Source organism: Mycteria americana, chromosome 10 (assembly GCF_035582795.1).
Source record: "Mycteria americana isolate JAX WOST 10 ecotype Jacksonville Zoo and Gardens chromosome 10, USCA_MyAme_1.0, whole genome shotgun sequence".
In the NCBI taxonomy this organism is placed as follows: Eukaryota; Metazoa; Chordata; class Aves; order Ciconiiformes; family Ciconiidae; genus Mycteria; species Mycteria americana.
Window position 1 is genome coordinate 10,867,358 of NC_134374.1, and position 24,125 is coordinate 10,891,482.

General features: G+C 37.7%; 1 protein-coding gene and 1 long non-coding RNA gene across 6 annotated transcripts; one reads left to right on the top strand and one right to left on the bottom strand.

The window, feature by feature from the left end:
- On the top strand, positions 1-20,918 carry LOC142414976 (uncharacterized). Of its 2 annotated transcripts, XR_012777262.1 has the most exons (4): positions 1-57; positions 9,779-9,863; positions 20,445-20,548; positions 20,697-20,918. It is a non-coding gene; the product is annotated as an uncharacterized LOC142414976 (long non-coding RNA). The 2 variants fall into 2 exon arrangements; XR_012777261.1 differs by lacking the exon at positions 9,779-9,863 and having other exon boundaries at positions 2-57.
- Positions 1,602-24,125, bottom strand: CHIC1 (cysteine rich hydrophobic domain 1). 4 transcript variants are annotated; one of them, XM_075512843.1, is made up of 6 exons: positions 23,653-24,113; positions 16,388-16,442; positions 9,667-9,822; positions 6,843-6,899; positions 6,550-6,609; positions 1,602-3,267 (listed from the first exon to the last, which is right to left on the bottom strand). In XM_075512843.1, the coding sequence occupies exons 1-6, from the start codon at positions 23,817-23,819 to the stop codon at positions 3,238-3,240; spliced, it is 525 nt and encodes a 174-aa protein (XP_075368958.1). In that variant the 5' UTR covers positions 23,820-24,113; the 3' UTR covers positions 1,602-3,237. The 4 variants fall into 4 exon arrangements, with proteins under 4 accessions (XP_075368958.1, XP_075368957.1, XP_075368961.1 ...); XM_075512842.1 differs by having other exon boundaries at positions 1,602-5,749; positions 23,653-24,106; XM_075512846.1 differs by lacking the exon at positions 6,843-6,899 and having other exon boundaries at positions 23,653-24,125.

Below are 24,125 nucleotides of genomic sequence, written 5' to 3' on the forward strand. Positions count from 1 at the left end.
GGAGGAATGGGAGTGCACGTACCAGAAGAGTTGGAGGACTGGGAGGACCACTGTAATGTAAGTATCGAGAAATTCAACAGTACCAAGTGTCAAATGATGAGTCTGGACTGATGAGACTAGTAGCGCGAGTGTCTGTTGGGAGCTCATATAAACCAGAAGTGACTGAAGAGAGAAGTCCCAAATTTATCACAGAATAGCTATGAATCAGAAATACAATACAGCCATTAAGGAGACAAATGTGATCCTTTAAATTTAATGGATCACATTATTTTCACAGAAGAGGGAACTATCTACATTGAAATAATGGCTCATGGCTAAGGCACCAGCTATCTGGAATATCTGATTGTTTCTGGTCACCTCTATTCAAGGAAAATTAATTCAAACTTGAATAAATGCAAGCAAATGCAGGTAGGATGATCAGACACAGAGAACTTCGCTCTTGAGAGGAGACTAACATTTAATTTTGTCTAGTAAATGAAGACTAAAGAGGATTTAAGTCTCTATAAGCTTAATGAGAAAAATAAACTCAGCTGGAACATTGCAACTATTTATGCCAAAGAACAATACTGACATGACAGATGAACAGACTTATAAATACATTGGCACAGAGATTATAGTAAGCTTCACTACCAAACAGTTCTGAAACTGCCTTCCAATAGTAGAAGTCAGGGCCAAATCCCAAATATTCTTAAAATGGACCTTTGCTAGTAGTCTAGGCAATTACATCTCAAACCCTAACAGGGAATTAACTTCATGACCCAGCCCAATGTTCCTACATTTGGCCTAACACCGCAGTAATTCTCTAAATTTCTCAAACAATATTCAGTAACAGTTCCATGCTTAAACAGCATGTCAACCCAGATGCTCCTGTATTTGTCCAAAACAACTGAGGACACCAACTTTCAACAAAAGCATTGCACGTGCTCACTTCAGGAATGCAATATTTTTCCCTCAGGGATGAGCCAAAGGCTTTCATTTTAAGTCCTGCTTTCAGAGCTACAAAGCTAGCCTGTTAACCCACACAAAAGGCTGCATTGTCCTACGTTCACAATCCTCTACATAAGCCAATGATTTATTTCGCTAACACACACTGTCCATGCTCAAGTTAGGCTCCCTTTGAGGTGCAACTACAACAGCATAGGAGAAAACCCTCTGCTTTTTGGAGAGGAACGCTGCAGCAAGAGATTCCTACAAGAAGTCCTTACAACAGAGGGTCTGCAAGCCAACCAAACAAATTATCTGGAAGACTAAATGTGATGATCGTTCTGCAGTTTTCTTTTTTGGAAAGCCTTCCTCAGCTTTCCAAGTCTTGCTCTTTAAATCAGCCAAACCACACTGAAGTCCCAATACAAGCACCTGATCTGGCCATATCAGAAATGCATCTCATTTAAAGAAAACCCACCATTATTGCCATTCCATTTGCAGCTGATCAGCACACTGCTACAGGGAGAGACACAAAAGATTTTTTCTTCCATAAACACATTGCGCTATTCGAAGGTTTTCATCTTTAAATTTAATTAAAGAAAAATGTCTCAAAGTGATTACGCATGTCTGACTTTCAGCTTCTTTTAATGGCACAAGCCAGTGCAGTAAATTGTAGAAAGCGAGCTCAGTTAGAATTTTATTTTCATTAAAAAAAAAAAACCAACAAAACAAAACCCAAAAAACTCTCAAGATGTGAGGTCCTATTAAAAAAGTGGCTGTTCACTTGTAAACAGAATAAAAATGTTAAGAACACAAAGTTTCATACAGCTTAAACAAAACCACTTTTCTTAAGCAGTACAGGTAATGTTACAACGCCGTAAGAACACCAAAAGCAGAAAACAAAAAAAATGGCAGAAGAATCACATAACATTACTTACTAAAATGATAAATTATTTACATTGAATATTAATAGCTTGAAGTTTTTATTGCTCCAATGGTAGTATGTTGACACGTAAATGTAGTAAACTGTCATAGTGGGACAGTAATAAACATATATTTATGTTTTTGCATACGGAGTTTTGTACCTATCAAGGAAAGCATAGGAACTTTTTTTTTATTTATCAAGACTACACCAGATTCAGCAAAAATGTTTTCTGCTTTAGTCACCCATCTACAACTGAATCCACACTTCCTAGACTTGTCTGTGCATGTCTTGGAACGCCTTTTTTTTCCCCCTCCTGTAGTACAACAACTTCACAGATGCAGGTGGGGAATCAGTAGGTAAGAGCTTTGATGCTCTGCCAGTATTCTTTAATACTTCAATACTCCTTAGATACAAAAACTTACTGGATACAAACCCAAATATTTCCTAGATAAAAACTGTAAAGGAAAGTTAGTGTCAACATGTTTATATGAAAAATTAAACATTGACTTGGTAGATCATAAGCGCTTTTAAAAATCTGCTGCAAACTCACACTACTGATAGTTACTAGTTCCCTTTTCTCCTTACTCTCTGCACAATGTTTTCTCTTTTGGTGGAACCAGTCAAGGCACTTTCTTTACCACTTCCACTACCCTTTGCTAACATTAATCTCTGTTATATTGCTACAAATTCTTTCTCCAATTAACAAGTATCCTTCATAAACAGGTTTACCAATTCATGCTGACTTCTTATTGTCAAAAATGAGATTTTTAGTCTCGTGAGATACAATTACTCCTGAATGTTTTTCTATTAAAGCAAAGGATAGCCCAGGCAAAAAAGAACCTGTAGGCAGAACAGAAGTGCACAGAGTTCACAGCAGTACTTACAGCTGCCTTCATCTTTAAATGAGCTATGGAACCTGTGTCTTCCAAATGCAAATATAATACTGTGTGCTGGTTTTGCATTTTAATGCAAATTTATCTACTTATTAAAACATGGAGCTTACTGTAAATGGCAGTTTTGGCTCTCATATTCTTTACTAATTTCTTTATGGCCACATACTTAAATGTCTATTAAACACAAAAAAGAGACCCTTTCATGGTTTGAAGACTATACAATTAATAATTAAGGACAAAGTAAAATGCATAGAATTTACATACTTAAAATGTAAACTTTGAATACTAATACTCTGTGCTTAAGTGCCTCGCGGTGCCCGGGCGAGACCCAGGAGCAGACAATCTGCTGCGGGCAGAGCAGCCTGTAGCACTGGACGTGGCCAGGCCCACGGGAAGGGGACAAAGGGATGAGGGTGGGAAAGCAAAGCCACCATCTTGTTCTGCCTCGGATCTCCGGTCGTATCGCAGCCCAGAGGGACTGGGGGCTCCTGTAGCTCAGGGTATTCTCTCAGCTTGGCACAGCACCTCACAGAAACAAGGCAAATCAGGTTGAGAAATTTTGAACTGAATACGATGAAGTCAGCACAGACTGAAGAGGATTTCTTTTAGCAGCGAGACTAAAGACTGCTCAGCATTCACTGCTGGCAATTACTAGAACTCTCATTTGGCTTGCCTGTTCTCTCAGTTGGAAAAGAACATTTTGAAAATATAGTCACATAAAGAAGCAAATAAGAACCTGCTGAGATTTCTGGAGTTTCTTACACACAAAAAAAAAATTACTAATGAAGTTCTGGCATAACAGTAAGAAACTTCCATTGTTCTGTTAATTAAGCTAAGCTCCTTTCATTTACTCCAGAAACTTATTTGTAAGGGAAATACATAAAATTGTGTGTGCTATTTCAGTTTTGGTTTACACTGCATTTTTCTGCCATTAAGTATTTTCTCTGCTTCCAGTTAACACTCATCCTAAAAAAACAAATTGGAGAGAACACTTTGCTTCGTTCTGTGATAGAAATCCAAGTTGCAAGGTGTAGCTAACGTGAAATTCAAACAACACAGTAGTTTATTCATTATGTTACAAATGCAATTACACAGTTAGTTGACACCAGTCTACCAGTCAAATGAAACCTCTGCACTAAGTATACAGATTGATTTCAGAATCTGAAGCATCAGTCTGTTGGTTGGAAACTACTGCAAGTGCCAGAGTCTGACACTCCTCAGCCGTACAGTAAGAATAGCACGAAATTTGATTCGAAGTAACAACTTGCATAAAACTGGCCTTCTGTAAACACTGCGTACAAGAAATCTGGCCTACTACAGTTATTAGAATGCAATGGTCTTACAAATACTGTATGTTAATACAATATTGCGTACTGAAAAGATGCAAATACATTCAGAGGAAATCCCAAGTCATCCTGAAACTAAAAAGCAACTTGGGATGATGTCGCAAGGAGTCAAGTTGCTGCAAAGAAATGCCTGGACACTTACGATGATACTCATCACAATCTGCAGATAGTAATCTGCTGTTTTTTCTCCGATTTCTTATTTCTAATTAGGAAAGGGAGGGAACTTGCATCAATTTTCATTTGCTTACTATTATCAAGTGGTCTTGCTTAGGCCAGCCATTACAGCAAGTTCTTCTACAATTACTTCCCTTCCTGCGATCAGGCAAACAGGGAAGAATCCAAAAATACTGGTGAATTCCACAAGGCATTTGTGGCTCTTCAGACTGTGCCTGAATGCCAAAACATATGCATGAACCCCTTCAACTGATCCACTTCCTCCCATCAGCATATTTTGAAACCCTACTTTGATTTAGATAAAATTTATTTCCACTGGAAAGGATGCCATGTCACTTAACTGTTAAAATGTTGAAGTACTATCACACTACAAAAAATAATGAAAGTGTTACTTCAGCTTTGATTTGGCTGTTCCAAATTTTTCTCCTTAGTAATGAAGGTCTCCAATTATGAAACATTTCTTTCCTTACTTAAAAACAAAACAAGACTTAACATCCATATAGTCCTAACTTAAAAAGAGGCTTTAGGATATTTTGCTAGTAGCAGCCGCCATCTACCCCACAAATGCAACTTTTTCAAAGGTGAACAGTATTTAAGCTTCCTATTTCGGGTGCTACAAACAACACCTGAAATACTTTAAAAAAAAAAAAAAAAAGACAGAAATACTATGCATTTTTCATCCATTTACTAAAAGTGCAACTGAGCCCTACACATCTGATAGTATGTACAAACTCATTATGGCTTTACCATAAAACCAGCATGTGAATGGGTCTATACAATCAGAGGGATACTAGCAAATGTAATGAATAAAACGATGTTGGACTGTTGGCAGTAGGATAAGAGCTATATTACATTCTGTAAACCTTGGCATACCACACTTTACATTATGCGAAGAGTCAATATTTACAAATCCATAGTGGGTAAAATAATTAACCCCCTAATGTAAATGATGATTTTGCAAAGTGCAGGACAAAACCAGTGCTGTTGATTGCAAGTCCTATGCAAGCAAGTTATACTAAAATCATTACTACTAGACGCTTACCTGGACATTTCTACTGAGGGTTTATAGGATTGCGACGTTTAGAATGAAATATAGTATGACACAGCATTAGGATGCATGTTTGAAGACAGCAAATATAGAAATTAATAAGGCAGCATGCTCAGAACAAGTTTAAGCAGCACTGATGTTAGATCCCTAGTGGCAACTATATCAGTTAATGTTAAAAATTCAGAGTGCAACATAGAAGCCTCATTTAACATAAAAAAAATGTGCAAATTGTTCTCTTCTTAACAAAAGAAAGTAACATAGCAAGGAAGATATTCTACTGAAGAACATTTTTAAGTCACAGCAAAGTAGACCATCTTCTTTCCAAAATCATCTACAAGGCACTAAGGGTAGAAAATGACAGGTAACATGAAAGATCAAATGCTGTTCCTCAGTCAGGTCGAAATATGGGATATTTTGGTAAGAACTCTATTAATATTACCTGTTGAAGAAGGGAAAAAGACAAGAACAGAACACAGTAACCAAAAAGTTCAAACCTTCAGCACAATTTCCATGCAACATTAGCTAGTATGTAAGACTAAACATATCTGAGATATTCTGTAAGGAAGGAATGTTTCCCAGAATAACAAAGCAGAGATTTCAGTCATTTTGAAACACAGGGCTTCTGGACACTTGACTTTTTTGGGGTGACTATCTCTCTTCTTCAAGTCTACACAATCTTCACGGCTATACATGAAAGCAGATGGGGGAGTAGTAGGACCACAGAAATATTTTGAATTATGCTTTCCTAAATGGACTGTGTTGGTTAAAACTTTATGAAATTCAGAGCTAGCAAAAAAGAAAAAGAAAAAAAAGATCCAGACAAAAAACATGCTACTATAAAAATGCAATATTTCTGCACAAAGAATTTCAATCAAAGTGATTACGAATACCAACGGAAAAGGTGGCTAAGCGTTAAAGAAGTATGGACTGGTGTGGGAATCACACCAATGCACAAAGTCCCAGTGGATCTCCCTCATTACAAATTACAGACCAAAACAAGTCTACCTGCAGTGCAAATGTAGAATTCTTATGAAGTGAAAACACGTTTAGTGGTGACAATTTCTAAGTCTCAATATATGCCACGGCTGCTCGTGTTAAAAGTGGCCTTCACAGGTGTATGTCAAACATGACTGCATGTTTTTCTGAGAGATTTTTTCAGACAGGTGACAGTCTAGTGGATTTCCTCTATAAAATCATAGGTATGTTGAATACCGAATAAGTAACAGAAGTAATACTTACATACTCCATCATATTGCTAGTTTCGCATTTCCTTTTACTCAGCTTCCAGTGCAAACCAAGCTAAGAAAATAATTATCAAAAGATTAATGCATACCACAGCATTGTTTTGATGAGTAACGTAACAAGTATTAGCAATATCAAATTATTAGGATCTGGAACACTTCAGACATAGGTTTAAGATCAGTATAAAGTATAGAATTATAACAAGACTGTAAAATTCCTACATGCCAATTATGCAAAAAAACCTTACTATTCTTAAAGCTGAAGAAAACAAGCACTCTAACTTGTCTTACCTTATGATATAGTCTGTTATTTTCCCATTCTAGTAACTTCTGAATTGATCTTCTAGTCTAAAAAGTAAGTCAAAACTGCATTATAAATGGTTCAGCAGCCAGCCTCATCCAGTAGAATCTTACTATTGCATTTCTGGCTTAAGATTAATTTAAAATAAGTTAGTTTTATAAAAGCAGAACCAAGCAAAAGACAAATTATAAATGGAAGTCCTACCACTTCAACTCCCCACACCTCGACATCAGATCTTCAGAAAAAAAAAAATCACCCCTGGGTTTTTTTGTTAACTTAGGACTGCAACTTTCCCAGAATTCATTTACTTAGCAAGAGATCCTTTTGAATTTAGTATTTTTGTCTGCCATAGCCAAGCCAACAAAACAGAATCTCCCACACTCTCTTGGCTAAATACTGCACTCACTACAGGTGGTCTACCGACCACATGTAGTTAACATACATGTAATTTCCAGATTTTGCTAATGTTAATTGTTACCTGAATCCTGAAAAAATCTCAACACCACAGAACTCCAGCTCACAACAAACACTGCCTGTATTTTCAACTCTTGGATACCAAGGTGCATATGACCTTCATGTTCTGCTCTTTCCACAGCTGTGGGAGCAGAGAAGATTTTTGGAGTTTCAGTGATTTTTAAGGTCACAAAAGGACCACTGTGGTGATCTACTCTAGTTCCTGCATAGTGTGCTACAGAATTCCATCCACCAATTTCTTTGCTAAAGCTAATAATGGTAGGTGAGCTACACCATCTCATTAAAAAAAGATACAAAGCTATCCAATCCCGAGTCAAAGACTTAATGGACCACTTCTTTGTAAGTTTTTCCAGTGACGAAGCTATCCTTGGAATTAAAAAGTACATGTTGTTTCCTGCTTCGGCTCTCTTAGTTTCATATTCCAGCCTTTGGATCTCAATGCCTTTTGTTGCTAGATGAGCGTACGAGGACTGGCTGGGCTGGAGTTAATTTTCTTCACAGCAGCTTGTATGGTGCTGTGTTTTAGATCTACGACTAAAATAGTGTTGATACCACATCAGTGTTTTAGTAGTGGTGAACAGCACTGACCAAAGGGATATCCATGCCATGTAATGCCACGCTCAGCAATAAAACTGGGCACTACTCTTTCCAAAGTAGCCCATGGCCCAGAGACAGGCTGTGCATCGGTCTGCTGGTGGGAGGTGGCGAGTGATTTGCCTTTGCATCACTTGGGTTTTCTTCCCTTTTCCTCCTTTGCTTATTAAACTGTCCTTATCTCAACACATGAGTTTTTCTTGCTTTTGCTCTTCTGATTCTCTCCCCCATCCTGGTTGGCAGGGGGATGAGTAAGCAAGTGCCTGCTGGGCGCTTAGTTGCTGGCCGGGTTCAACCCACCACAAAAGAAAATGAAGAACCATCTTATACTTGTGATTGTTAGAGCGATCAAATTGCTCTAATCCATATACACACACATACCCACAGAAGTAACATGATCTTCCCTACTCCTACTTGGCACATATTATTTGTACCCTTGAGAATTATGTTCATACTACAACATCACATAGGCATTTATTTAGATTTTCACTAGCACAAGAATATTAAATATGGTTTTAAAACTGCAAATATTCCATCTGTACATCTCAAGCATATTCCTCTGCAATAAGAACGTTTATAAAGGCAGTTAAAATGAGCTAAAACAAGTCCTGTCACTTTTTAGTGATATAGGCTTCAGCAATTAGCAGTTCAGCAAGTTAACATATTATGTCTTTAGTGCATTTCATTTTTTTAACAGAAAACTCAATGCCAGTCAATGCAACTGTTACTTTCTTGAGCAAGTTGGAAAGTTTGGCAAAACACTTCTCTTTTATTTTCTCTGAAAAGCAATGCCTATTCCTTGTTTTTGCTTTCAGTTTGTTTGATTAAAGATCATAAACTCTCAAAAGCCAGAAGTATTACTTCTTAACAGATTTTTACTCAAGATCTTTTCCTATAATTAAACAAGCGTGAGAGGTTTTTTTCCTAGTGCACCTATGTACTATTTACATTTGTGGATAATAAGATTTTATGGCTACAAGTCTTACAAACTATGTAGCTGCAAAGAATATCATTAAACTATATCTATTTATGTATTTCCTAAACATTTACTGCTGTAATAAGCCAATTCTAAATGTAAACTATAGAGGTAATTAGGATCATGATTACTTGATATTGCAAAAGCGCTCTTCAGAATTATTACTTTGAACCCAATTACAAGAATGTCAACTTTTTGTTGAAAATAAATAAGTAAATAAACAAAGGGAAGTCTTTAAACTTCCTGAATAGAAAACAAATTTGTGTTTCTTCTTGATAGAAACAGCACAGTAAAATATGTCAAATAAACCACAGCTCAGAAATGTTAAGGTAACGATTACATACAAAAAAGTGATTTTTAATTTAAAAAAATATTTATTCTGGGGTGGGGTGTGTGTGAAGAGGAAAAGTAATTTTCACTCCAGTTCAGGCAGTCTTTGAAGGTCAATGTCCAGTTCTGCACTCGTTTAATTCAATTCTTAGGCCCTTAGAAATCCTGGAAATTTAGGTTATAATATACACCAGCCTGTTCTTTGAACTGAGACGGGATTAGCTATTCCTAAGACTATTAATTTAATTGGTACTTTGGTATCATTTACTTCATTAACAAACATTTTTTTTATTTTCTAAGGAATGGAAAACAGAGTAACCTTTTGAATGCAAGTGAGACAAAAAAAGGGTTTTGAAATGGGGATGATACTATTAAACGTTATTTAATGTTATCAGTAATTGCAAAATAAATAGAATAAGAAGAACGAAACATGGACTTACTCTTTTGTTAAGACAGACTACAGGCCACAGGCTACAGCCCAGTGTGCAGCAGCAGCACAGACAGCCACAAAGCAGCCATTTTACATTGACAGGGAGATTCTTTCTTAAACAGGCATTCACACGACTGATGCTGGTCTTGAATTCTTCTGGGGCAACCTGCAATAGAAGTGCTGAACTTCAGTGGAAAGCCATTACAGGTGTATTATCTCAATAATTGCCTCTACAGGTTAAAATGTAAATGAAACATAATACCATTATACAATGTGGCCCCGTCTTCTAAAACACTGGTCACCCAGTGAGCACAAAAAGTCACTTTCCTGTAACAAATTCATTTCTGGTGCATGCTTTGCAAAAACTTGCATTAAAAAGCTAAACATCGCTGAGATGAACAGCCTCATCCTTCTTTGTTGCATCATTAATAAATCAATTGTCCTGATAACATAGTGGCCCCAAACAAAACTAGAAGTGGGACACAGCTGTGCAACACACACACTGGCTACACTGACCAAAAAAAAGGCAGAATGACAGATAATCTGGTTTCCAAGGGAATGCGGGGCAGCTTTGTTGTGAAAACATCTGTGTGTCACATAGAAAAAAGGATAATACTGTCCAAATTAATTTCGTACCAATGGAAGTCTACACTGTGCCTGGGTGAAGGTGGACCTCTGTCCACAAATAAATTCCTGAAGTGGCCTGTATCGACTTGAGGCCACAACTTCACTTGTGGCTGCTTCCTAAAATAGGGAAGCCTGGAGAGACATATACTGGATTATATTCAAGGCAAAGAAATGCATCTTGTACAGGGTTATGAATAAAGCCTAGCTGTTGAAAAACAACTTATTTAAATTAAGGAATATTCAGCAGAGCTTACTCAAAAGAATATTTTCTATGTATTGCCATTGCAGAGTCACAGTGGAAAACCACAGTTTCTATCAGAAATAAGCTCCTTTCTCTGATAGCAGCATGTTTCTTACGAAAGAGTGAGAGCACTTCCCTATTTACATACCCCAAATCCCTCATCTCTCTACAGAATCTAAATAACTTATATCTGACAAGTCAAATATGGATTCGTGGTATTGACTCCAAGATGGCACTCTTAACTGTGACACAATCCAGCATTTGAACGCACAAAGCAGAATAATCAGATCCAACTTCAATAGACTTGACCAGTCAGGCACAACTCCAAAAAAAAAAAATCTTTCCTAACTGCTTGCCACGTTGAAGGACAGCCCCCCCCCTCCCCCCCCGAATTAGTCTGTATACAAAGCTGTGCAACTACTACATAATCCTTCCAACCAAGCAACCCAACTCTGTTCATTTGATTCTGCAAACAAGGGCAACAGCAGCAACAAAAGCATTAATTTAATGACAAAGACTCCTTTCACCGAAGGAGCAAAACTATGGGACAGGAAATGGAGAGGACCTGATCCTGCTACCTCCGTCTATTCACAAGAGCTAAATTCATTAAAACATTGCAGGAAAGGGAGTAAATAAATACAACATCTGTTTCCTGGCCATTCAGATCGCCATGCAGTATAGAGTCAGAGGTCATCCGGGTCTGTACACAAGCCAGGCCTACAGTTAGTAATATAAGAACATAATTTAACATTGTGATTATTTTATTGCTGGAATTAATAAGTACACAGAAAGTATTTCTTTTGGAATTATACAAACTGTCCCCCCCCATATTAAATATACCTTCTTATAATTATTTTTACATATACAAATGGAGCAAGTAAAAAAGTTTTCTTTAGACTGACTCGAACATCAACATTTAAATATACTTTACAACAGACATCTTAGTTGAAAAAAAGAAACAAAAAAGGAAGAAAGATGGCAAAAAAACCCCAGAAATCCCATGTATTGGGACATTTTCAATGAACAGAACAAAAAAATCACATTGTAATGTGGAAAACTAGCCTGTACTTGCATGTATCTGAAACAGAAGGTTGTACAGATCTCTTTGGCAATGCTGGCTCTTGTATTTAGGATACCACCAATATCAGATGCATGAGAGTAAGACCATTTAATCTTCAATGAGGGAGCAAGTTTTATAGTAAAGTACAATTGGGTTTCTTGTATGCAGTACGAGTAACACTGTACAGCTTCGGCAGTCAGACATGCTTCAAAGTAAACTGAGATTACGTACATTAACAAATTAGCATTCTCAACTCTTAAGGAAGTTTACATGTTCCTAACGTTTAGATATATACAAATGGCATTTTCTTTGATAAGTCTTTTGAAATTTGTACATGTATCATTATGTTTATTTGCAAGATAAAAAGAAGTAGGTTTTTTTTTATTGACCCTATTAGTACTTTTGCAATGAATCCCACTAAGAAAAGAGAATGTTTCCTTTTCTATTAGACACAAAGTTTACTGGACCTTGACAACAACCCACCCCAACCCCAAAATACAGCTGTACAAACCTACCAAACACAATGGAATTGCACAGTCTAGAATTTAGCTTAACATGGAGAAACCTTATCACTGATAACATCCAACATGAAAAGAAGTCAACCAGAGTCTTGGATCACAGCTGGCAGAAAAATGTGGGACCTAGTAAGAAAGTACTGGGATGGTGAAATTCCCTATTTCTGTGCTACTTTTAAGGGAGTCACTGTTCACATCAGGTTAACAGTTGGATGCTACTTTATAAGAACAATGTTGAAGTACTCTCCTTCCCGTAGATCACAGCACTGCAAATGGCTAAACTAGAAACCAACTTTGGATGCCACCAACAAACAGAGAAAATTTCTATTTCAGAAATTTTGGTATGATGTTTACCTTAATACAGTATAATGGAAGCACCACTACTACCTGCTAATGACTATTGGATATATTTCTCCCTTTAGGAGATGTAATCACAATAAATATTTCCGTCAGTCAATGACACATCTTCATTTGAAACTAAAGGAACTGGTGACCAAGATAAGCCTCATTCTGTGATAAATGGAAGCAAAACACAGTTTTTTTGCTCTCAGTTTACAGCTCAGTAACAGTTAAGCATTGTTACACAGTGACAAAGAACAAAATATCTGTAAATCAAATAACTGTTCTAATTTAATAATAAAATGGTATCCAAATGAAATAGTCACCAAAGAATTTTGTTGATTTTCTGGCATAATTTTAAATCTCGCCTTTCTTGCAGATATAGATATTGAAATGTTAATATGAAATCACTAATGTATCTCAAACAGAGAATTAACAGTGCCTCCCGCACAAAGAAAGCTCCCTAACAAAGTCTAATTTTGAGTAATTTTGGAAAGTCTCTTAGAAAGTTTCTGTCTGGGTCTTGAAAAGAATGAGATAAGTACATAGCTCCTGGCTGTGTAGTACACCTTGTAAAGAGACATTAGTTCCTTTCAGGTCTTTAAGGGAGGGGAAAAAAAAAACCACATAAAAGGAAAGGAGGGGGTGTCATAATATTTTACAACAGGATGCAAGAGAATCTACAAACACAGGAAGAGAGCAAGTAAAGCCCAGCAGGCCTGATCTTTCTCCTTCAATCATCATGATCACAAACCCTATCAATCACGTGTTGCAATGGGATCACAATACCAAGAGCACGTTTTATGGCTTACATTTCCCTGCATTGCACAGTAATCTCTGTATAGGACCCTTACTGTTTTAAGATCAGGGCAGGAAACTCCACTTTCTTCCTTAAGGTTCACTGCCTCCATCATTTTCTTGTCACCTGGAGCAGTGTGTGCTATTGTGCCATATATCATGAAGAGTATTTTGTGAAAAGCTTTTAAATGCTTGTTTTAAAAGAATTAGCAATCCTATAAAGCTGTAGCACACAGAATTTAAATTTAGCCAGAATTTAAATTTAGGCCAAAGTCCAATCCAATTATTAAAAGTTAAATATTACCTCTGTATTAAGTGTAGTCAAATCTTTTCTTACAATATTCCGTTGAAAAGAATGCACTGTTTGAAAGCCTAGCTCAGTATTTATAAACCAGCTGAAGCCTGCGTCTCATCCTGCAAGATAAGCATTAAGTCAATCCAGCTGAATTAGCTAGGCCCAACATCTGACCTACCTGATATTTTCCTTTCCTTTCCTTTATCGTTTTATTGTCTATATTTTATCCTCAAATTCACACATTCACCTCTCCCCAAAAAAAGGCAACAAACATGTCTCAATTAAATATTTAAAATGTAATTACATGCATATTTGCTCTAGGCTAATTTACAATAACTATCCAGACTCTGTAAAAACTGGGAGACGAGGAGGTAGGGGAGATGGGTGAAGAAGGAGGGGTATTTCAGATTAAAAAAAAAAAGAAAATTAGCGGAAGGTTTACTATCATGATTATGTAGATGGGCAAACTGAGGGTCAGGAAGCTTAACTAAATTCCTAAGACTACACAGTGGCATAAATCCATAAGTTAGTGCTTCTGGGAGAAAGGTGTACCTAGATAGTTTTATCTATTTAGGATTTTTATTGTGCATTGGATAGATTTTCATCCAGTGTTTAAAAACCTAGATTTATTAAAAAGAAAAACAATACCATAGAGAAATCTATCAACCCCACCTAATGGCTTCATCTTTTACACCCCATTAGCAGATGGGATATATTATTAATATCAATTCACAGTGGACAACAAAGCCATTAAACTTAATGTTATGTAGACATTCTGAATAAAGTATGACATTACCTTACACTAGCTGTGTACTAATACAAGTTCATAGTAAACATTTTAATCACAAATTGTTAATATAAACAGTCACTATGCTATTCATAAATTGTGATTTCATAAAAAGCAAAAATTTGTATTTTAAGAACAGTAAAAGATCTTAAAGTGGTGTATCAATTGACTACAATGCTTATTACTGTGAATTATTTATCAGGGTATTTGAAGAAAACCTACTTACTGGAAAAAAATGAGTTTTCGTTTTCAATATGGATAAAGCTGATTGACTGCTACAACCGGTGGAAGAAGCAGATTATTTCTTGGAATTCATTGAAGTATTAAAAACCAAAAAAACCACAACTGTGGTTTTTAATGTCTTTCATGGCAGCGTGTGGCAAGCAGTAAGAAAAATGTGTTTACTATCTCACTTGATTGGTGTTTTCCCCTCACAAAAGGGAACTCATTTATTTTCAAGGTCTTCTTACTCAGAAAGCCCCTCAAATCCACATATGAGAAAAAGATAACACGGTATCAAGATTCTCAACGGAAGAAGCATGCCTACATGCAGCAAATCGCTGGTCATGTGATTCATGCTGTCACTGATTAGATCTATAGAACAAGAAGGGTAAATGCCAAGTAGAAGAAAAGAACTTCCTCTTTCCTCTCTTTGCTAAATTAAGTCCAAGTGGTCAGCTGAACTTTAAATTAAACTTTTGTTCACTGTCTATTTAACAAGAGGAGGACAATCAAGTGGAAAATGTGACAGGCATTGATGCTCGTATTAAAAAGTGTAGGTTTGGGGGTTTGGGTTTGGTTTGGTTTTTTTGTTTGTTTGGTTGGTTTTTTTTAAATACACACAAACATATTTTAGAGAGACAGAAAGAGATTAAATTATATAATCACATTAAGTTTTAACATTTCTTGCTAGGTATTTTCTATAGGCTTATGACTAAAAGAACATTAAAATTGTTATTTCCAAAAAAGTATTCTGTGGCTTTTCAGTGATCAGAAAGAGCTTCACAGAAAAGAATAAACCTTAGACCTGCAAGGTAGTGAAATGCAAATGGTGCTATCACCAGCCCTCACATTAGACATTGTGGAATAAGTAAGACTCTTCCTCTGGAGCTCAGCGAGATTCTGAAGCAAGGCCAGAGTTCCCAAGCTGTCTTTTAACAACCGAAAACTCCAAATAGCAACCTGCTTTTCAATTGTACTGCTGTCAAAAAAGCTGGACAAATTCAACACAAGTTATTTTATTCATTATACTCCGGGGTGAAAATGGAGGAGAAAAACCCCAGATGGATTTGGCAGAACCAGGAGACGCCATCCAGCTGCATTTTAGTATATTGTTAATATGACTCAACAGCTACTGCAAGAGGCTGCAGAGGTACTGTAGCTGTATGGTATGACATTACAGAAAGTAGTAAGAGCCAAATAAACTTTTTCCTCACAAATTCTGGAAAAGATACACAAGGGGGATATAAAATGAAGCAAAAGAAAAGCACTAGAGAGTGAAACAGCAGAAAGAAAAAATGCAAGAGAAAAAGAATTCCGAATTTAAAAGTCTAAAAAAAAAAAATTATGATAAGAATTTGGGACCATAACCAAGAATTTTGTTTTGTTCCTTAAAGCTTCAGATAAAACAGATTCTCTTCCAGAGATCTGTCTAAATATAAACTCAAGGCTTGACATACATATTAAAAAGAGAAGTCTAGTATTTAAAATAATTTAATTCACTTCACACAGGAGGTACCACAAACTCCAGATATCTATCAAGCAAGGTTAAGCGAGTCTTGCTTTCATGTAGATTGCCTGCATGAAAACAGTATGATGCCATGTTGAGCTTTCCTGTGCTTAGAATGTCAATAATGATAGCAATCACCGCAAATCATTTTTTCTTGTTTCAAAGTCCACTGTAGGGACTGGTCATTAACCAGCTAGTTCATACAGGACAGGGTTAATTCAACAGTCTTCAGCGCAGCCCTGGCCTGCACTGCGGATTCATGAGCACGTATTTGTAACACAGAAACCACTGGACGCACTGGATCTTTCCATTTAAAAGAACAGTTTAATCTCACACTTACCTTCCCTGTCAGAACAGAAGGAAATTCTGTATCAAACTTGTTGCTCAAGCCAAACCTTGAAAACAAAAGAGACAAACAAAATATATTCCACCTAACTTATTTTGTTTCCCTTAATAAAAAAATGTAATAGATTTTGTACTTTTAAAAAAAAGAAAACTATTAAGTTCTTTTGCCCTTACATTTACATTATTTAATGAGCTTTCAATCTAAGTTTATATAAGGTCTTGTGTATCATTCGTAAGGTCATTTATAAGACAGAGAAATACAGCTTGTTGCCTTACTTCAATACCTTCAAGTTGCTAAAAGCACAAAAATTCTTTTACAATTGGATGGCACCAAGTTTCAATCTTTGCTTTCTTGAAGAAAAAAGCTCCAGCTATTAAATTCCAGTTTTACTAGGTTCAGTAATCCTTTTACTGCTATTTTTCTTACTCATGCAATTTATTCACATGCAACAGATAAAGCTAGTTATAAGGAACCCATTCATCATCATCTTAGAAATTTATAACCATATAGTTTTTAAAAATTGCTTTGGGCTGAGTTAAACTACCTCATGCAAAACATGTAAGAGCCTACACAAAGAACAGTTTTAAAACAACTACGAACTTCAAGAAAATTAAGTCGTAGGTACCACTGTGACTATTCTTCATTGAAATGTCCTTGTTACTGAGCAAGAGGTAAGTCTTCATTATAACCTACAGGGAGGTTATAATGTGAGACCTACAGGGAGCTAGACTTGGCTTGTAAACCTGTGTTACCACTAGCTCCAAACTACTGACCCAACTGCAGTTCCCAAAAAGCTAGTGTTGTAGATCAGCAGGATACTGACAGTGCAGGCTGACTGGACTTTTATTTTATTTTATTTAAAGCATGTAAGTAAGCAAGAAGTTAACTAAGCTCTGATGCTAAACCTGCTAGATTATGCAGGACAAGAACTCTGATCTTCCATCCCCTCTACCTCCCTTGAAATCTTTAACCTTTGCAATTCAGTAATTTAACAAAATACAACAGCAGCTGGCATCTCAGCTACAGCCGTTATGTTTGAACTGAGCTTAATGTTAAGTTTGTAAAGTTAACTATACTGTACATCAAGTTCACTGTCAGCTCTGCTAAACTATCTCCTGAGTATTTTTGTTCAAAAAAAGAAAAAACCCCAGAGGATCACAGCCAAAAAGAGGAGCACAAATACATTTGGTATTGTAATATTTATTGTAGAAACAAACCTTCTGGAGAGAAGAGTATTTGCTTTGAGTCAAACTGACACCTGAAATGCTCCTTACTGGTCACTTACACAAATACTAGTACTGCTGAAATGTCATCAGTCCCCTATCATTATATAATACATACATACTCCTGTGCACAGCGTAGTAATTCAGATATCCAAACTTGGCAATGTAACTTGGTTAGAAGTATACAAAAATGTAAAATAAACCTTAAAGAAGAGAGAAGCATAATAAAAGAACTTGTGCTGTCTTTAGAAATCCAGTAAGCTAATTAAAATGTTTGTCAACAATACCGGTGAAGTCCAATCAAGTTCTGCAATGGCTAATTTAAGTCAGAGCCTTGACTCTTGTAAAGAGGGGCATGTTGGAGCACTAGTTGTGTAAAACGTTAAAAAAACCCCAAAGAGTAGATCTTAATGAAAGTGTTTCTCAACGTTTGTCTCTTAAGCTATTTTAAGCACTATAACCAATTGCCACCTATTTGTGTTTGTTTCATGCAACATATTTTCACTGAAAAGTTTCTAGAAGTGAAAGTGAGTGAACTGAACATGAGCACAGCAAGGGCTACTGCATATTCAAGTGGACTGGAAAGCCACAATGTTAAATTAGTGCTGCAAAAACAAACAATAAAAACAGTTAAGATTTAGGCAAGCACAAAGGTTACTAATATAAGCACATTTCCATTCTCTGGGAATGCAATCTGGCAAGTCAGCCTCCACATTTTGTAGCTTTTCTTTTTAAGCTGAAATCTTCCAAGTTTTATTATACTACGTATTTATTTTTAAGGAAGCTTGAAGAGCAATGAGGCAGTCTTTTCAGTCTTTAAAAGAATCCAGAAAAGACTAACAATATGAAGCACATATACAAGCTTGTTTTGAGGAATACAGACTTTTCTGTATATCAGCAATGAAACTACCTGAAATGATCACAAAGTTGTAGCAATCAGACAACATAATAAACGAACTACTGGAAAGTTCAGGTAATACTGCAGAATTACTTACTCTACCCATGTAACAGCCTAATTCCACTAACTCATGCCAAAGGTCCACCTAGCCCAGAACACAGACTCTTACAGTGGCCAGTAGCAGATGCCTAGGAAACAGCAAAAGAAAAAAATAAAAATGCAAATGTGTACTCCCATTCCCCAAAATACTCTTCTGACCTTCAACAATTTGTAGTTCAAAAACTTCTTAAGCCATACGTAGTGTCTTTTATCTCATTGGTCACATATACTTATTAAAATTCCCACAGCGCCACCAATTTCCATAAAGAATAACATAAATTAGTGCTTTTCTGATTTAGATCTATTAAGAATACAAGACCACAATATATTTTATTACGTTAAATTTGAAGACTGGTAATGTCCTGAAACATATTTAAAACCGAAAACTTTTATCAGTTGCCAAAACATTCCATTCAGTTATAACATATCCAAGAAACTTCAGTTACAGAAATGCATCTTTTACACTGACGCCTGCAAATGGCTGAAAGAATATAAAAGGTTTTGACTATACTGAAAACAGGACTATGCTACGTTATACTGCTACGTTGAGTCAGGATCGCTGATGGCCTTTAACAGTTTTACTAAAGTGTCTCTAGAAGTTCTATAGACTATCCTCATGATGATTTACCACATAGTTCAGAAACATTAAACTCCTATTAGATGGGGGGGGAGGGGAGGGCGGAATTCAAGAACCAAATAAAAAAAAAAATTTTTTTTTTTTTTAGAAATGTTAAAGCAGGATACCATATAGTTCTATAGCTTTGCAAGCAACTTTGTAAAAGTATTGAAGTGTTATTAGAATATTTAATGTAAAAAAGGTAAGACCTAAAGTCTTGATCAAGACATAAGTAACTTCATTAGACCTTCTACAACGGACTAATGATCTAGCATGATTTGGCCTATCAAGTCTTCTAAAATTCAGTACTATTAAAATTCGCTATGTAAAACAAATTCCAGTACCTATCCCTTAAATAATTTAAAACATCAGTTGGTGGCAACTTATTTCTAGGCTAGTTCTCTGGCTCCTCAGTGAAAGCTGCCCGAAGTCTAACATTTAGAAATTCAGGTAAGTCACCCATATACTTCCGTTGTGATTTTCTTGCTGGATGACAAATATCTCTAAAAGCAAGGCACTGTTTCCTATAGGCAACAACACTGGAATAGAACTAGGATGACCTCACTTTCTAGTTCTTCTGTCTCTCTTTCCCTGTTTTAATGTATGGCATCAGACAAGTCCCGTCATCTCATTTTCCCCCATTTGTTAAGTGGGGAGAATGCAACTTCTCATGGGGAGCTGTAATAAGATATAGTAATAAATCCCTCAAATTAAAGACTGAAACGAACACCCTGAATCATCAGTTGCAAACCCCACCTGCAACAGGTATCACATTATAAAATTATTTCCGTTAGTTTACAAAGCATAAGGAAGTAAGGTTTTTTGTCTCTAGAACTGAAACAGGAAGATTTTGGAAAACACTTGCTCGTATCTAGAACAGACATATTTACAGGTGCTTTGCCTTTTTTTTTTTTTTTTTGAGATAAATAGCACTTCATTCTCATTTATCCCACTACTGTATTTATAGATAGTAATCAGTCTTACTAGACTACACAAGCTAAACCTGTTTAGTCAACTCTCGTACAATAGGCTCCCCAACCTCCTTCCAGCATTGCTCCTTTCCCCACACCTAATCCGGGTTGCATTTAACCTATCTTGGAACAGATGAACTAAGAGGTATCATCTAAGGTTTGTCCAGCATTAGAGAATACAGAAAACATTCATCAAGAGCCCTGAGCTGAAATCTCCTTGAACATTTCACATTTCTCTTCCTAGTCTAGGACCTTTTCCTGTGAAGCCAACAGAACTACTGAAGAGTGCCCTTACCCATGGATGATGTTTTGGAAAACTAAGTTTTTGATAACTAGTGGAAGGCTGAGGTAATTTGCTATTTTAAATATGCGGAATCAGCTATTTTAAATATGCAGAAGATGGAGTAATATCATACAATAATCAAATGTCATCACAACTGAGAGCACCTGGCTCTTCCCTGCCTCCCCTAACTGATGACAATATGCTTTTCATTAGCACCTGGATTGTGGATCCCTGGGACAATCCTACAGAAAATATAATAGCATAACAAAAGTTAACTTGGATCCAAAACTAGGAAGTTTGCAGACTTCAGCAGGAATCACAAGCTGCATACCAAGGGCAAAAATATGCTTAATGGGTATTTCATTACCTCATTACTATCCATCAACATGAACTTAATGATATGGAAAAATTACATCAGATAAATAAAAACTTATAACCAAGTTAGAGTTTGTTTACTGTTGGTTTTGAAAGTTATTGCCGTTGTTTTGGTAGGCTAAGACTGAGTCTTCACTAAAACTATTTATGTTGAGATACTTGGATACACCAACCAGAGTCACACTGACTATGCAAGAAATAGCGAACAATTGGTTTATAACTCATTAAAATGGAATTTCAAAAGCAAACAAAAGACATTTACTAGGTCCTAGTAATTTCCCTGTGCTAAGATTCAAAAGCTTTCTGAAAACAATAAATATGACTGATAGTTAATTTTTTCAAAGTAAGAATCTTCTAGAGTGAAAGAACATTGAACAAGACAAGCAGAAATTTTGCTAACCACTTTCACATATATTCTCTCTCTCTCTCTGTGAGTAAAATAAAACAAATACACTTTACATGATCACTCTTACCATGCACAGGGGTAAAAGGCTTAGCAAAACAGTCAGTGGAAAAAGCAAGATCCTGTTAAAAACCCTCAGAAGATTCTTGGGATTTATATTTAGTACTGTTGGATACTGCAGTAGAACTCTGTTAGGGCCAGCAGCTCACTGACAAGGTCATAAGAAGAAAAACTCTCATGCAAGAAACTAATACATAGTTTGAATCTACTAACTTGGGAGTTTTATAAGAGGACTGTACATGAAAAGCAGGACCAGAAGATGAGCCTGGAATTAGAGAATTACCCCTTCTCTACACACCAAAAGTATCCAAGAAGGCCAGTGTCAGATGAGGAACAGAAAGCATCTGAAACAAAAATCCAAGGAAAACAATGGCTTTTTAAAAATAACTGGTTTTCTTTTCTTTTTTTAATAGAGTGTCTGACTTGTCAGGACAGAAATTTTTATCAGCAATGTTCCAGACAGGTTCAGAAAACAAACACAAGTTTTAATCGATGACGTATCTCACTTCAGTAACTAGAGCAGGCTGCTTCTGAAGCCAACCGATTTCAAAAGCAGCAGCATCTGTGTGATCAAAAAGTGACAGAATTTCAGAGCTGATATATACTAACCAGAAACTGTTTAGGAAGCAAAGTATTTCCCATTTAATAAGGAGGTTAGGATTACATACTATAGTGTCCAGGGTTTATTTATATTTTATCGATAACATCCACTAACTGTTTTTATTAATATACAGAGATTTAAAAATACATCATGAACTGATAAAAGCTGCCTTCTACCGTTCAGGTAGGTATACTTGTTACAGGAAGAAAGCTGGGAGGAGTGGAAGAAAGGGAAAATAAGGTGGATGGGAATTCAGTTCAGGTAGTTACAAGGGCATGTATGCTAGCTCATGATTTCCACATCACTTACAAGTATTGCTTTCTTTTGATGTAGACATCACTAGTTGACAGAGTTCTTGGAGATGCTCCTGCCCATCCCCAAAAGATGCTGGAGCCAAGAAGAAACTTTAAGGAACATCACTAATACACAAAAAGCATCACAGCAGACAAAACAAATAAGTATGTAACATTTTTTTCCAGTTTAGTGCTTAAAACCAGGTAACTAATAAGATGGGTATGTGGTATTCTGATCATTTTGCTTGTGTTACATCCCTCCTTTAGTCAGGCCACATGCTACTGGGGGTCAGGACAGAAAGAAATTCCATCAACACAAGCAAGTACACTGCGGTGCAGCACAGCAACTATCCACTGGCACTAGCTCAATGCAAACCTGATTCAGACTTGCATGATGGACACAGTGTCAAACCCAACATTAGCTCTCTTAGGATGACAGAGCCTTCCCCACCCAGTGTTTTTGCTGCAGATAGCTAGATCACACTGCACCTATTTACAGAGAGAAATGTGCATTCTTTTATGCAATCCAAAGACAGACCCAAAGCAACACAAGCTTGATGGATCTCTGCAATACAAAAATTTCAATACCTCCCTCCCTGCCATGAAAATGAACATAACAACCAACAACTTGTTACAGATGTACTTTGTTATATTAATTCCTCCACTTGCAGGAGTAGGAATATTAAGAAAATCCCCACAAGTAAACATTACATATGAGGTCACACGGTTTGCTCATCTTCTGTTCCAACTGTTTAAATGAGTAGCAAACATTCTGGCTCATGTTGCGTTCTAATGATAAAAACACTTAACCTAAACCAAACTCACAACTAAGTTTGGAGTAGATAAACTACGACACAGCCATGTGCCTCCTCTGCAGTGCAGTGTGGGGGCTCCATGGCTCAGCTGAGGCAGAGAAGGGTCATAGGGAAATTGTTTGAACAGACTGCTGATCCTCACATCGTGTGGCGTTGACTTTTTATCTAACAGATTGTTTGGAAAAAGTACACCCAGGACTGTCAGGGCTGATTAGCTGCTGCTTCTGCACCGAACAGCCGACTGAACTTCAGCTGTTCATTCATGACTTTGGGTTGCCTCGAGCTACTGGAAAATACGAAGCTTCCCGTTTTAACACGTTAAAAGCAAAACTCCTCTCACGAAACAGGTGACGGGACGGGACGACAGGGCTGCAGACCACGGTAACGCGGGCAGCTCACGTCCACGGGGGAGGGGAGGCTCGGGGCAAAAAGGGATGGGGCTCAGTCCTCCTCGTGTCCTTACCCCCTCCCGGCACCGCCAGCGAGCTATCATGCCCCCCGCAGCACGGTGCCGCCGGCAGCACGGTGCAGCAGCACGGTGCTCCCGCCCGGCCGCCGCCCCCACCCCGCCACACCGGCCTGTCACGCTGCCTCGTGCCCGCCGCCAGCCCCCACTCCTTACACGGTGATGTGCCCGGCGCCCCGTACCGCTACGGGATCCGGCGCATCGCGGGGCCGGGGCAACTCCTGGCTCCGCACCACAGGCTCGGACTCCTCCTCCTCCTCCTCCTCCTCCTCCAGCTCATAGATAGTGTCGAAGTCCGCCATATTGGGGAGTAGTACGCTCATCTCAACCCCTCCCCCCGCGCGGCCTCGCCGCGCGCCTGCGCACTGCGCGCCGGGGGCGGAGCCCCGTGCGCTCAGCGGCGGCGGGAGGCCGGCGCGCAAGCGCAGTGGAGTCTGAGGTGGTGTGTGCGCGCGCGTGCGTCTGTCTCTGTGAGAGCACGGAGGGGAGCGCGCCCCGCCGGGGGAGGGGGCGGCTTCCTCAGCTTCGCCCCGCGGGGTGAAGGGCGAGCGCCGGGCTGCCTTCCCGCCCTCCCGCGGCCAGAGCGCCTACGGAGGGGATGTGGGTATCCCCTGCAGCTGCCGCGGTCT